The sequence below is a fragment of the Macaca nemestrina genome, chromosome 6 (genome assembly GCF_043159975.1).
Source record: "Macaca nemestrina isolate mMacNem1 chromosome 6, mMacNem.hap1, whole genome shotgun sequence".
In the NCBI taxonomy this organism is placed as follows: Eukaryota; Metazoa; Chordata; class Mammalia; order Primates; family Cercopithecidae; genus Macaca; species Macaca nemestrina.
Genome location: NC_092130.1, coordinates 174,567,411 through 174,582,023, shown reverse-complemented (window position 1 = coordinate 174,582,023; position 14,613 = coordinate 174,567,411). Strand labels below are relative to the sequence as shown.

General features: G+C 47.0%; 1 protein-coding gene across 2 annotated transcripts in view; it reads left to right on the top strand.

Moving 5' to 3' along the window:
* Positions 1-14,613, top strand: part of TENT4A (terminal nucleotidyltransferase 4A) — a 43,161-nt gene that overhangs the window by 14,139 nt on the left and 14,409 nt on the right. For both annotated transcript variants that reach the window (XM_011754296.2, XM_011754295.2), the window contains exons 2-4: positions 9,711-9,834; positions 10,882-10,928; positions 11,929-12,049. In XM_011754296.2, the coding sequence (XP_011752598.2) occupies positions 9,711-9,834; positions 10,882-10,928; positions 11,929-12,049 (292 nt within the window). The remainder of the gene's footprint in view (positions 1-9,710; positions 9,835-10,881; positions 10,929-11,928; positions 12,050-14,613) is intronic.

The window sequence follows — 14,613 nt, the reverse complement described above, 5'->3', positions numbered from 1 at the left end:
CCATCATGCCCCGTGTCCCTCCCATATAAACTCAGTGAGTAGGGACCGCATCATCATCCTGCCCACAGCTCTACTGTCTGTATCAACCGGGTGCGCTACGCAGAGGCTCATGGTAAATAACTGCAGACCACGAATCCCATCTACTTGCTGTGCTTTAATATTGGCTTACATCTTTGGATCCAGTGAGTTCTTTTCTCTCTCCCTCTCTCTCGCTCAGTCATACTTACTTTGTGTAATTGGTGATTTCCAGCCTTTTGTATAGTCCTTTCTTGAATAGTTGTTTTCTGTCATCTTGGCGGGGCCTCAGGGGGTTGACTGTGTGGAGGGCAGGGGCTGCAGAGCTGCAGCTGCTGCCTGGGCTCTCATGGCGCCTGCGAAGTATAGGCAGGTGCTTTGCCTCTGAGCCATCTGTAGAATGGGGTGACGGTGGTTTCATCAGACTCAGTGAAGCGTGTCATACAGTGAGCGCCTGGTCACAGCAGGCAGATGATGAATGTCAGCTAATGAGTATTCATCACCAATGAATAGTAACAATTTTTTCTACTAAGGCTATGTAATGTAGCCTCGGAATCCCACTCAGCACAGCCCCCTGGCAGCAGTGCCTTTGAGAGCTGGCATGGTCGAGAGACCCTGGTTGGCCTTACTAGTGGGGTACTTGAGAGAACTTCCTCACATAGCTCTTCCGGTGTTTAGTCTTTGCATCTGGAGGTTTTTTGCGATTGTGGGATAGCTTTTTCAGGGGCCTTGCCTTTGGCAGGGCAGGGACGTGTACTGCTGCAATCTGGGGTATGGGATAACTTTCTAAACCAGACCCAGAACTTGACGGCCGAAGGGGCCTCTTAGCCATGCGGGGCTAGGAGCTGACACAGGGTCAGCAGCACGAGGTCCTGTGGTGCTGGGTGGCAGAGCCCGGAGGGAGCCCCTGCTGGTGTGACTTTAGTGTAAAGGCTGCGGGATCCCAAATTCTTACAGAAGACTTAAGACGGGCACAGTGATGTCTGCTCTTTGACCTTTGCAGTATGAATTAGTAAAACTGAAATGATTACGCTTCATTTATTAGGATTATGAAAACAATAATGTACTTATTGAAGAAAATGTGGAAAATACAGAAACTACCTATAATTTTTCTATTGTTAACATTTGAGCATATTTCTTGTCACTTTTAATGCTGCTTTAAATATGTAGCAAATGTATCATTTTGCATTAAAAAAAAAATGCTGCTAGCATTTCCTCCTGTCTTTAAAAAGCTCTTTTAAACAACTTTAAAATATTGTATAGATAGATGTACACAATTTTCTCAATAATTGGAGTTATATTTACATCTTGTCACTCTTTAGGAAAGGACTGGCCTACTTCTGTGTTGGGTTCCTTCCTGAGTGTGCTTTCCAGCTCAGTGGCTCGGACTTCAAGATGGAGACTTGAGTCCTGGTTCTGTATAGTCTTGGGCCAGTTACCATATGTCTGATGAATACTTAGTTTTGTCATCTGTAAAATGAAAATAGCAGTACTTGCCTCAAAGACTATTTGGGAGGATCTAGTGTGAATGTTGGTAATGCGGATATTGTGTAGTGTCCCAGAATATTAATGTTTTTAGCCTCTTGGCTCTTACTCTGTATTGTTGCCCCAAAAGATGATGTTCGCTTCTTATTTTTCATCCAGTGTAAGGATATCTGGAAAGACAAAGTATAGCTGCTTTCATTTCAAAAGTGATCAGCTGCTTGAGCTAGCAAGCAAGCTAGCTTCCAGGCGCAGTTATACAGCAGGCGCGGTTCCCTCGGAGCACCCAGAGGTGCTCTGTGGTCGTCAGCAGTGATGCTGTGGCTGCACTGCCAGACGGGGTGGCAGGTGGACCAGAGCAGATGTGGCTCAGGAAGTGCCGTCTTCTTCGCCTCTCCTTAATCTCTTTCAGAGTCTGTGGGTTCTTGATTGCGCTGTGGGTTGCTTCAGACTCCAGTATTAGGAGATTGAACCCCTTGGGTTTTTGTGTGTGTGTGTGTGTGCTGAGCTAGGTTGAGGACATGTTAAGCAGGTGGGGTGCCTCCCCTGGGTTTGCTCCTGGTGGTTCCTGTAGTGTGGGGTGCTTCTGAGTAGTTCTGGCCCCACTGCTGGGGTATCTGCCGACTCAGTTTGTGAGATGTGGAGCTTCATCCTGGTCTGGTGCCTCATTTTCTTCTTTAGCAGTGGGCTTAGAACCAATGCAGATTCCCAAGTTAAGTATTTTTCCTGTGGCTTAATTATTACAAGTTTCTGGTACCTAAGCCCTTTCTTACTTTCTGTTCTGAGGGGAAGAGGAGATTATGGTGTTTCTCCCCACTCCGAGTGGCCCCAGGACCTTTGCATGGCATTTGCCGTGTGCTTGGGTTTGCTCTACTGGGGTGAAAGAGTATCATGCCCCCCAGCACTCACAAAGGCACCTCTGCTCACCCTCCGGTGAGGTTCTGACTGGCCCTGGGACATCACCTGCTCCAGGATCCTCTGTGGCTCATCCCAGGAGAGATGTGGGAGAGGGAAGGGGAAAAAAAGGCTTACACTTGTCGAGTGGAATTCCTGTAGGTCTGAGTTCCACATTGATTCCTAAGCTGCATAACCCTTCTGCCCTGGCTGTTTTGTGAATGGTAGTCAGTCTTAACCTTTTTAACCAAGTTAACATTGGCTGTCTCAGGAGGCTCACAGCTCCTGCTCCTCCTCCAGGGGAGTGCGCCCTCCTCCTCTGTCGGTAGCTGTCAGGCGCCCCTTCCCTCCGCAGCAGATTCTCCTGGGTCCTTGCCTGGCCTTCTCCTTACACGTGAGCCTGCAGCTTCATTCACAGCCGCTGTGTAGAAAGACAGGCACATCGATAGGTCCCTCTCTGCCCAGAGTGGGTGGAACTGAGGCAGACACTAAAAGCAGCTGACTGGCAGCCCTAGAAACACGAAGGGTTTCATTTATAGTTTCAGTCCTTTTCCTTCTTTCGAGCCTTGATTTAAAAAAGAAAGGAAAAAAAAAAGCCTTGAAGTCCTGCTTCTGGATTTTCTAATTTGTGCAGGTATTAGTTGCCTTGTAATGTAATTAAAAATAAATAAAAATGATTTATAATTAGCTCATTAACTGTATCAGTAAATGGATGCTTTAAAGAGGATCATTGATCCCTCAAAACAGAAGCAATGCAGTCATTCCCTCATTATGCTGTACGTGAGATTTGCTCTAGCAACCCACTCTTCCTAAAGTTAAGTATTAATCCAGACCCTATCAGTGCAACGTAGTAGTGTCTGAATCAGTTGTGGTTTTGGTGTAATAGCATCAAAGCATGTTATAAAATCTACAAAATTGTGGTGGTTAACTCGAAATATTTCACTGAGACATTATTTTTTTGGGCAAAAATGCATAGTGAACATTGTGGAGCTGAGGTGAGGAACTTCGATTTCTGAGAAACCACCCGTTTTAAGGGTTTTGAAGGAAGAGTTGGAGGAGAAGAGGGAGAGAATAAATTAACAGTGAGTTTCCAGTATTTTCTGTTGCATTTTACGTTTTAGTGGAAAAAACTGAGAACTGAACTCACATGCAGTTTGTAAAATCACTTTTTCCCTAGCATTCAGGATTGATGAGATTTAACGGGGTGTTAAAGGTAAACTGAGGCACATAATTAACATGGACAGAACTGTATACCTGAGTGTCGAGAGCTGTGAGATTTCAGTGAGTTGGGAGACTGGAAGCGCCCATTCTTCAGAGTGCAGCTCCTCATGTTCAGTGGGTTTAAGGTGCTGAAGCCTTTTTTTTTTTGAAATGGGGTCTTGCACTGGTGCCCAGACTGGAGTGCAGTGGTGCAATCACCACTCACTGTAGCTTTGAATCCTGGGCTCAGCCTATCCTCCTACATCAGCCTCCTGACTAGCTGGGACTGCAGACCTGGGCCAACACTCCTGGCTTGAAACAACTTGTATCCAGATTGGAGGAGGGCGTGTTTGTTTTTGTGACCTTTCCTTTCCCTTAAACATTGAATAATATCAGACCTTTGACCATCACTTTGCTTAAAAGAAGCTACTGGATTTAAAGTCTAGGAGAACGTCCTGGACAAGCAAACCCATAGTATGTTCCTGTATGTTCCCCACCCAGAGACCTGGATTATAAAGTGTTTGGTGTGTTTCTTCTGGCCCCACTGTTCTTTCTAAAGTGTTTCATTTTACATAGGCTATCCTGGCTTCAGGGTTGTCACCTCTGCCTTTGTGCCCCTTAGTACCTTTGTCCTTTACCTACTGCAGTGCAGCTGCCTGTCCTTCGGTAGACTACAAAGAAGTCACTTTTGAACAACTTAGAAATTGTGCCTTGTGGGGAAGGCAGGGCAGAGCCTTGGGGCTGAGATGGAGGAGGAGCCAGCTCTGCCCTGGGAGGGATACGAAGCGCCCTATCTGCGTGAGGCAGGGGACGGGTGGAGTTGCTTCACCTCTTTGGCCCCAGCTTCAAAACCAGCCAGTCCTCCCTGGCTTTGGCTTTAATTCAAGTTTGGACAAACTGGAAAACCAGTTAATCCCATTAGCTCAGCTTCTAAAGCCGAAAATCATGCCCTGAAATGGGTCATCTGTTTTCATCAATAGCTTTATTAGCTATGGAATAATATAGTTTTGTTCTCTAACTGTAGGATCCTTCTTTTGCTCTTAAAATAGCTCAGTAAGTTGGGTCTCATAAATACATGCAGCAAGCATATACCAGATAAATACGAAAACATTGCTGATCTTGCTTTTTAGTACTAAAAGCAGAAAATCGGGAATTTACTAAATGGAGAAGTCAGTCGTTACCTTTTGATGGGTTTGGACTCTTGCAAGGTAGTGATTGTAAACAAGAGTGATCTTTTGTTGTTTTTCAATGAACTTTATTCTCTAATTTTTAGTAAAGCACACTAGGAAATAATGCTTCAGAATTCTGTTTTCTAGTAGTTTCTTGATTAAAATGAAAATTCACTAAAAAAAAAACTCTGCTGTCACCGTTTCCTTTTTTCTTAAGATAACCAGGAAATGAATCATTCAGGGTTTGCTCCATGGTGATGGGTCAGGAAGCTGCCCCTGCTGTGTGTGGGGCAGGAGGCTTGCTAACGTCCCAGGATTTCACTTCGCGGAGACAAGCATCAGAGGCTTGCTTCATTTATAGATTCTACTTCTTTTCTACACCACAGCCAACTCAAAATGGTGACAAAATCTAAGACGAGGCTGGAAGTCACCGCAGAGCAGTTGGAAGCTCTGCCCCCGGTTCTGGGGGCAGTGTTCCTGGAGTTGTGTCCTTCGGCCCCACCTCAGTTTGTCCATTCAGCTCCTCCACTGAGAATGAGATTTGTATCATAAAGGAGTTTCCTGGGCCACTCGCAGCCCCCAGCTGGAGAGTGCCAGCCTAATGTGTCAGGAGTAGGGGGCGAGGCCAGAGGGCTATGTGCCAGCTCCTTCCCTAAGAAGCCTCCTGGGAAAGCCCTCCCAGGCACTTCCCAGGTCTCACTGGCCGCCTGAGGGTGCTCAGGCCGCCTCTCGGCTGGCACTGCTTCCCGACGTGCCGCCAGCCTTTCTCATGGGGACGGGGATGATGGCATGCTCGGGGGGCAGCAGGGCCTTGGGGCTGCCTCGGACTGTCAGTGTGTCCTACTGGTTCTGAGATGCCACCTCTGTGATCCACTGTAGAGGGATATATTCTATTATGGTCGATGCATAGAAATTTCTTCGATTTAGAGACTGAACACTAGTGAGCAGAACTGAAATTGAGCTCTTAAAAGATTTTGATGACTGGTCTGTGGATAGCAGACTTTAGTGTGGTTTTTATGCGGACATCCTGCCAGTTGTAAATTCCCTGGAGGTTTGGTATGTGCGAACATAAGACTAAACTTATTTCTGTTTTGTTGAGAAGAAATGATTAAAACTTTTCATTGATGTACTTCTGTAACAGACTTTTGGAGAATTGAAGCAGTGGGTATATTCAATATTTGAAGTCATAGATGAATAAAGGAGGTATGTCGTAGTTGGCACTGGTGGCATGGCCTGTGGTCAGCAAGGCTTTTCTGTGAAGGTATGTGCACAGCTTTCTAAGGCAGTGAAAAGTCCTGGCAATGTCAGTATTGAATGAGATAATCCAAAACACTTAGTGACTGTTTACATTTTTAAAGGGATAGTTGGCCATTTAAATGGTTTCTGCTAACAGATCAAATTATTCAGTGCAGAGGTAAAATATTTTCAGAATGTTAATTTTAGATGTCATTTTATAGAGAATGTATATGAGCAATGACAAGGTCAGCAAAATATCTTAGCAAAACTTGATTGATTCATTCCATGCACAGGCAAGCACTGTTCTGGGCACCGGAGATGGAGCAGTGAGCCATTGCGTCCATCCACAGATGGCCTCCAGGATCGTGCGGTTGCAGGGAGGCCGCTGGGTGGGCACGGCTGGGCAGTGCCCTCATGTGGGTTTTGTTGGGCTGCTCTTACTGCGCACTGTTTCTCAGTTTGGTCGGTGTTCCACCTCGCTGCCTGGCCCCCACCCCTCGCCTTCTGAGGGCCTCACAAAGAGCCAAGCGGAAGGCAGGCTGGGGACTTTGCAGGTCAGCCCAGAGGCTTCATGATGATGGTTGGTACTGTCCCGCGGCCACCATCAGTCTCACGCTCTGCCTCGTGCGCAGTCCTGGCGTCGTGCGGCACCTCGCTGGTCCCTGCTCTCCTGGAAGGAAGGGCCCAGTGGGGCGCTTCGCCAGAGCCTTCTTGTCTGACTCCCTTATCCAAGAGGCATGGATGGCAGGGCTGCCGGCTGTGTCCTTTCTGTTCTGAAAAGGCAAAACAAAATTGTTCTTGGCTCTTATTATCTAATATTTGTTACAACAGTTGCTCACTTTTAGGTCCATTTTATTACAGATTTCAGACAGCTGTGGTTATTAGTGCCCCTCATTGTTTGGACACAATGCCAATGTCAGGAGGCCCCGTGTTCTCCTGAGCCCCCTTTCTGCTAGGAGCACGGGCAGGCCACGCCTCGCCATTAATCTCTCCTGTTTTAGGGGAGGAATACCAGGCCACCCCCTCTTCTCTCTGTGCAAGGGAACAGACATTTGACAAAAACGGATGCCATGTTAACGCTAATTTTGTTTGTCTGAGGCAGATTGCAGCAGGTGTTATCTCCATACTCTTCCTTTCCTGGAGTGTTGAGCATGTCCTGATAGTAGGGGATGCCCCGGAGGGTGGTGAATGTGGCTGCACAGGGCCTGAAAGCTATTTGATGTTGCTGTTACTTCAGGTAGAACTTAAAGTTGACAGTACATTCTACTCTGCAGGCAGAAACCTGGAGTGGCATTTTGACAAATTGGAATGCCCTGTTTATAAAGTATGCTTTAATGAGTTAAATCTGGGGGATGTGGATAGAATTTTAGCATCCTAGCCTTGGTATTCTTCCATGACTTTGGGCCAATTATTTAATAATTCCAAGCCTGCATCTTTGTTAGAATCTCTCTAAGTTTCTCCTGTTGTTATCCTCAGAACGGGACTGTGAGGTACAGGAGGCCACGTGGTGTAGTGGTTTAGGTGGACAGACTTCCCAGTGCTGTTCTCATGGAGAGCCCAGGCCTGTGCCTAGCTCTGCAGTGACAGTGATAGTGACTGGTGAAGGTAAAGGGGTCCACCCAGACGCTCTTGCTGATGGAGAGAGGCTGGCCTGTGGCTCTTCCCTGGGGTGGATATTAACCTGCTAACGTGCGGTATCTAGTCCTGCTTACATTACTAAGTGGTAGGAAATTTTAGGTAACATCTCAGACTTTAAAGTGGCCTACTGAGCGGGTAGAAAAGATAGTTAAATGCCTAGTATGTAGTTGGTGCTCAGTAATTGTTGAAAAGATAGAAGCTTTACTTCAAAGCTCTTGTAGTTTGTTCAGTTTGGAAAAAATATTTTAATGTTGGGATGTATTAACAGCTGGACTGGTGGCTGTCTGAATTGGGACCATGGTTAGGGTGACGTGTTTTCTTACTTTTTTTTTTTTTTGGGGTGAGACAGTCTTGCTCTGTTGCCCAGGCTGGAGTGCAGTGGCAGAATCTCGGCCCACTGCAGCTTCTGCCTCCCGGGTTCAAGTGACTCTCCTGCCTCAGTCTCCTGGGTAGCTGGGACTACAAGCTCGTGCCACCATGCCTAGCTAATTTTTTTTCTATTTTTACTAGAGATGGGGTTTCACCATTTTAGCCAGGATGGTCTTGATTTCCTGAACTCGTGATCCACCCACCTCAGCCACCCAAAGTGCTGGGATTACAGGCGTGAGCCACCGCATCCAGACACATGTTTTTTTAAATTAAATGTGATAGATAAAATTAGGCTGCAGGGATGGCCTGATTTGCAGGTGCTTCATGAGCAAGGGTGCCCAGCATTTATTTGCTGCTACTGGAGTCTCATGTGTGCTTGCAGCCTAGCCTTAAACCCTCTGTGGGCGGTTTGGAATACTTCCTCCAAATGACTTTTTTGGCAGGGTGGGAAGTGGCGATACTTCAGGTGAGAGACAGTTGAAATTAACTTTACACAAGAGCCAAACTGTAGGCTGACGTGGGGCCACTCACCTTTGGACTCACCCCTGGCGGGTCCTGTAAGAGGTGCTATATGCTTCCACTTTGCCAGCTGTTCGTTGGCCCTGTTTTGTCTTCTGCTCTTTGCTTGATTAGTGAAACTTAGAATGGAAACAGGCAAGTTTGATTTGTTATAATTCCTAGGAGTTCTAGCATTAAGGAAGCAGATGAGTTTGATTTGTTATAATTCCGGGGACTGGATAATTTGCTTTCTCCTCTCTCCATCTTTAATTAATGTCTTAAAGGAAAGGAGGACGACAGCACTTTTCCTGCAGTCATCGGTGTAGGCTTCCGCCTTAACTCATGACATAGGCTGGTGCCACTGACCACAGGGCTGACCTCAGCTCTTGGAGCCCATGGGGTGACAGGACATCAGCACCTTTGAGGTGGCGGCATGAGGCGTCTTCCAGGCCTTGCTCCTAGTGCTTGAAAACACTGCTTTAGTTTTTTGTTAAGAGAGACAGAGGCCCTACTTACTCCTATCCCACAGGCATCTGGCTGTTGACCTCCTTGTTGGCCTCTTAAGGAGAGAATACTTGAGTATTGAATTAGATCAACTTTTCTGCCTCCAGGGACCCTGTTTCTCTCTGCTGAGACTGGCAGATGGAACCTGGATTTAGTGGATGGTCACCAGGTAGCTTGGGCGACCTGGGCCGCCGGGCCCCTGAGGACTCACATATCTTTTTTCCTGTTCATGTGTTCCTTCCCCACACCTTGGCCCATTCTCAGTCCCTCCCATCCTCCTTAGCTGAAGCACTCAGGGAGGTGCTGATGGGGCCTTGGGACATGCACTGGAGCTGGGTCCCACCCTCAGACCTGTGCCCGACTGTGCCACATTCATTGGAAAGCTGCTTTCACACTTCCTGGATGGAATTCTCTCATTTTTTTCAGTGCAGAATCACTGAGATGATTTTTTTTTGATAAATCTTTAAAGGCCAGTTGTAAATTTATTGATACTTGGAATTGACAAAATTCACTTGTTTAGTGTTGCTAAGTCATACTGTGTAAGTTTGTTGAACACAGAGTTTTCATTTTATACTTTCAGAGGAGAAATGAAACTGAATTTCGTGGCCAGAAATATGTTTGAGTGTCATCCTAATGTAAGAACAGAACAGAAAGCGTGGTGACGTTTCATTGTAACTCTAGTATGTTTTCTCTTTTGTCCATTAGACTACATGAGGAAATAATTGACTTTTATAACTTCATGTCCCCTTGTCCTGAAGAAGCAGCTATGAGAAGAGAGGTGGTGAAACGGATCGAAACTGTTGTTAAAGACCTTTGGCCGACGGCTGATGTGAGTATGTTCTTTGGGGTTCTGTGCCGCAAGTCATGTGCGAGTAAATTTAAACGCCCTGTGGTGATGGGTCGGCTGGATCCACACAGACCTTTTCCCGTTTGCCCGAGAAAGCAGTTCTCCAAGTGTGCTTTGAGAAGGCCAGGTCGCCTGCAATGCTAGGAATGCACGGCCCCCGGCCCACCTGCACCTGATGCCTTCGACACCTGCGGTGGCCACGGGTCTGTGTGACACTGGCGCACACTCAAGTGCGAGGACCATTGGCTGAGGGATTTTTTTTTTTTTTTGGAGCGGGGAGAATGATGTGATTGTTTCTCTTAAGTTCACCTTAAATTTAGAAATTTCACCCTGTCACCCACCCCTGCTTCCCCACCACCACACATGGTAGCATATAATGTGTTCATTTTTGTAAAACTTGGAAGTGTTCCCTCATCACACACCACTCTTGCGGTGAAGGAACAAGTGTTTTTGACATGTGGAGAGGGGCCTTCTGGAATGCTTGGTGCAGGCGGTGTGAAGCCTGCCCCTGGCTGGCTCTGCTCAGCAGCCTTCCCTGCTGCTGGCTGGGCTCAGGGGACCGGCAGGGCTGGCCGTGCTCTAGCTGTGAGACGCATGTGTGCTCTTGGTGGGCGGTGGGCAAGGACGACCCAGTTTTCTGCTCCTCTTTAAAAATGATACATATTTTTGGCTTTAAACTTCAGAGCCCTAGGACAAAGCCCTGCCCCAGTGCCTTAGCTGTGGGTTTAAGAAGAGGTTGAAGGGTTCAAAGCTAGCTCTGGAAAGTCCTCAGCTTTGAAGGGTTGTAGGGTGAAGACAAAACTTGTTTCACCTCTTAACTTAGAGTTTTTAAACATTCCTTTTTGGGGCACGTCTTTAACTTATAGGGAATTTTCTGGTTAATTGTTACACAGTCCCCTCCATCAGTTTCCAAGGTAGTTTTATTTTTTACCCAAGGGTATAGTGAGGGCTTTCTTGGAGTAAGAAGTAATGGTAGTGTGGCTGCTTGGTCTGTGGTATACATTTTAAAGCAACCTCCCTTTCTTTCAGGTACAGATATTTGGCAGCTTTAGTACAGGTCTCTATCTTCCAACTAGGTGAGTACCAGACTGCATGGCATGGGCTAGTGTCTGTGCTTATTTAGAGGCTGGGATGGTGTCTGGGCGATATTAAGGGCTACAAATAGATTCTTTGTAATTGAGTCTTAAGGCGAAAAAGGCCAGCTGAAGGAAAAGACTGTGGTTACAGAAGGAAATTGGCAGAAAGATTTAATTTAGTGTTACGATGAATTCATTGCTTTGCATTTTGCCTCACACTTAATTTGTTGGGGTGCAAAAATGCTGGGTGCTGGAAACGTGAAGAAGACAGGTGGGAGGACTGTGGGAAGTAAACGCAATAGAAAACATTCTGCTGATACTTTAGAACATGTGTTTGAAAAATTGATCTTATGTTTTAATGAAGATTCAAGCAAAATTCTCTTTAAATAGTATTTTCTAAGGGTTTTTACCTGATAAGAAAATGTCAAACAAGTTTGCATTCTAAAATGTAAACTGGTATTTTCTCATTAAGGATTCTTGATATCAAAATAAATTTCCGTGCACTATCTCATTAAAAGTTTACCTTCTATTAACCCACTGCTAGTTAGCATTTGGAGGCTGAAGAGGCTCTAATCTCAGGATTTGGGGGTTGATGTTAGCAGGGCCAATGGGTAATTGAACAGGTTCGGGTATCCAGGAATCCCTGAGTCTGCAGGAGTGATCCAGTGTAGGTAGTGCTGGAGTAGGTGCTGGGAGAGCGGGGCCTCAGCCTGCTTTGGGGGCAGGCGTTTTCATCTGAATCCCCTCACATACCTAGTGCTGTTGGGAGAATCATTTAACCTTTGCTTTCCATCTTATGGAAGTCTTCCCTTCAGTTCAGCGAGGATTTGCTGTAGTTTATGAACTGCATTTCACTTCCTTAGGGGCCATAGCCTAGTGGGATTGTGTCTTGGCCTTTGGGGGAGACGCAGGCACATGTGCGGTGGTGCTTATCCTGCCCACACGAGTGTGTAGGCTGTGGTAAGGGGAGCAGTGGCTGACGTGCATTTTCTTCTGTCAGCGACATAGACCTGGTGGTCTTCGGGAAATGGGAGCGTCCTCCTTTACAGCTGCTGGAGCAAGCCCTGCGGAAGCACAATGTGGCTGAGCCGTGTTCCATCAAAGTCCTTGACAAGGCTACGGTGAGTGCCTGGCTTTGGCCCCTCTGACTGGGCAGGAGCCTCGTCACATCCCAGGTGGTTACAGGATACGCCTGTGTCACGAGCTCGTGGTATTTTACACAGTTATTGGCCACGGTTTCGATGATTAATCTGCTTCTGGTATAGACAAGTGTTTTATGTTTTTGTTTTATAGTCATGATCACCAACTGAGAACGTGTTTAGTGAGTCTGAACTTTTGGGATTTGTGAGCCCATTAAACTGTTCTTGGAATGAAAATATATGATTGTGTCTACTCATGTTAGGATGAATAGGAAAGGAGAGTCATATCTGAAAGCGGACACTGACGTTCAGGTGCTGCCCATTTTGGAGTGTTTGGCTCAATGATTAAACCGTGGTTTTTATGATTACCATTTGCTACGTTAAATTCAAGAGGAACAACTTAGCTGTTCCTTCGTTGTTCCAAAATATATACATATATGAAAAGCCTCTTCTCTTTGGGGGAAGTGTGGAGATGAGACTGTTTCTGGTGTGTACTTGTTAAAGTTTATGTCAGTTCAAGATTCTAAGCCCCCAGTGACTGGGAGGTACTTGCCTGTCGTATGACAGTTCTTAGCTCACCTGTGCGACTGGCTAGCATTTCATTTTTAAATTTGTCTGTCAACTTATGTAGTGTGTGATTCACATCCTCCTAGTGTTTAGCAGAGCGTCAGTTAAGGCGGGAGCTTCCTCCTGCCTGTGCGGTGGTAGGGGAGGGGGCATTCACATGCTTCTCAGGTGATTCCTTGTCAGGTGCTTTTGATTGGGACTGGGGGCAAATTTTAAAACGTGATATATGCACTGAAAAGTGCACATGTACCAGGTGCACCTCTTGGTAAAAGTTAACGAAGTACACGTGCTCACATCATTGTCATGTGGACCAGAGAGAGCAGGCAGCACCAGAGGCTCCCTCCAGGCCCAGGTTCCAAAAGGGGCTGTTGGCTCTTCTCATGAGCATGAGACGAGCCCTGGCTGGCCACTTTCTCAAATGCTTATGGGCCTTATTGCACTTAGCTCTCCCAGCCACTCTCATCAGCAGACACTGTTGCTCTTCTCATTTTACAGGTGAGGAAACAGGTGCAGAGAGGTGCGGTAGTTAGCCCAAGGTGGGTTGGTGGCAGTGCGAGGCAGCACCTGCGTTTAGCCCAGGCCGCTGTTGTCTGCTGCTCCTCTGTGTGTGCCAAGGGGCAGCAGGGAGGTGGATGGGAATCCTGACCAGGCGACCACCTTTGGAGTAGAGAACTAAGGTGCGGTTGTCCTGAGGACACACAGTAGGTTGAGCAGTTGTTGCAGTAACTGCTTCGTCCCAGTGACCTCATTACTGTCGCATATTGGCTACTAAGTACCTCTTCCTCTGTTGCCTGAAGGCCAGTGTAGACTGCAGGGAGATCCTGGAGCCTGCCACTGCTCCTTTCCAGGGACCGTCCTCACCATGCAGCCGGTCTGTCATGGGCACAGGAGCCCCGGGGCGAGGGCTGAGTTTAAGGTGAAAGCTTGTCTGTTTGGAAGGACAACCCAAAACTGAATGTTCCAGTGTTACTCCTCACCTCAGGATTTGGGGTTGCTGCGGTGAGTGAGTGTGTGCAAGAGTAGGGCAGGAGAGTGCCAGGAGTGACTGTGGGGAGGAGTCCATGAGATGGAAAGGAAGCTGCTTCCTGAACTCTGGGTGTCGGGGAAGGCATAGCCATCGAGAGTTGACTTCTTCCAAAGCAGTTTCTGATGAGTTCTTTGGGAAAGTGTTTTGTTTCTCTGCCTTCTTAGAATGTGCTGGCCCCCAGAGCTTACCCTGTCTGGTGGTTGCAGTGGCGTCCAGGTGACTCTGGCCCCACTGGCCTGTCCTCACACGCTGAGTCCTTGGTGGTTTGCCCTCAAGTGTAGACATTAAAGCCCAGAATAGGTGTGTACTGAATGCCCCGTCCCTGTGTTGCCTTTCACTGGTGTTTAAACCTTTCATCAGACCCTGATTGTTTTGGTTAAAGGAACTCCGTCTTGAATGCTTCACGGCTGAAGGAAACCAAACATTGCCTTTTTTCCTGGAAGAACACAGTTTCACTGGTGGGGTGGGCGGTGGGGCGTGAGTGTGGCCTGGACAGTTGCTCAGGCAGGTTTTGAGTGCCATTTGGTGACAGTTCTTGTTGGGGAGAGTATTTCTAAAATAGCCCTTTATTTGCTGAATCTTTTAGGGGAAAGGTTTTTTTGGTAAAATTTTCTTAAAGAGTGAAAACCCAAAGTAGATAAACAATACCAGTATTGTTTGGAGAAACAGTATCAGTATAACGTACAATTTAAAAAATGGCTTTGAAGTTACATTAAATTATTTCAAAAATTCGACCAAATAGAAGTTGGGGGCCAGGCACCTCTCCCCATCCCAGCACGTAGGGTGGGCGTGGCAGAGACTAACTCATCATGTTCCCTGTTGGCTCCCTCCCCTCAGTCCTCTTTGATGCTTGGTCACCTCCGGTGCTGATCCAGGGCTGCAGGGGCGGGACAGAACGTGGGCCTTGCTGTGAGGGGCTGGGGCCTGGGAGTTGTCCTGGATTCAGGGACTA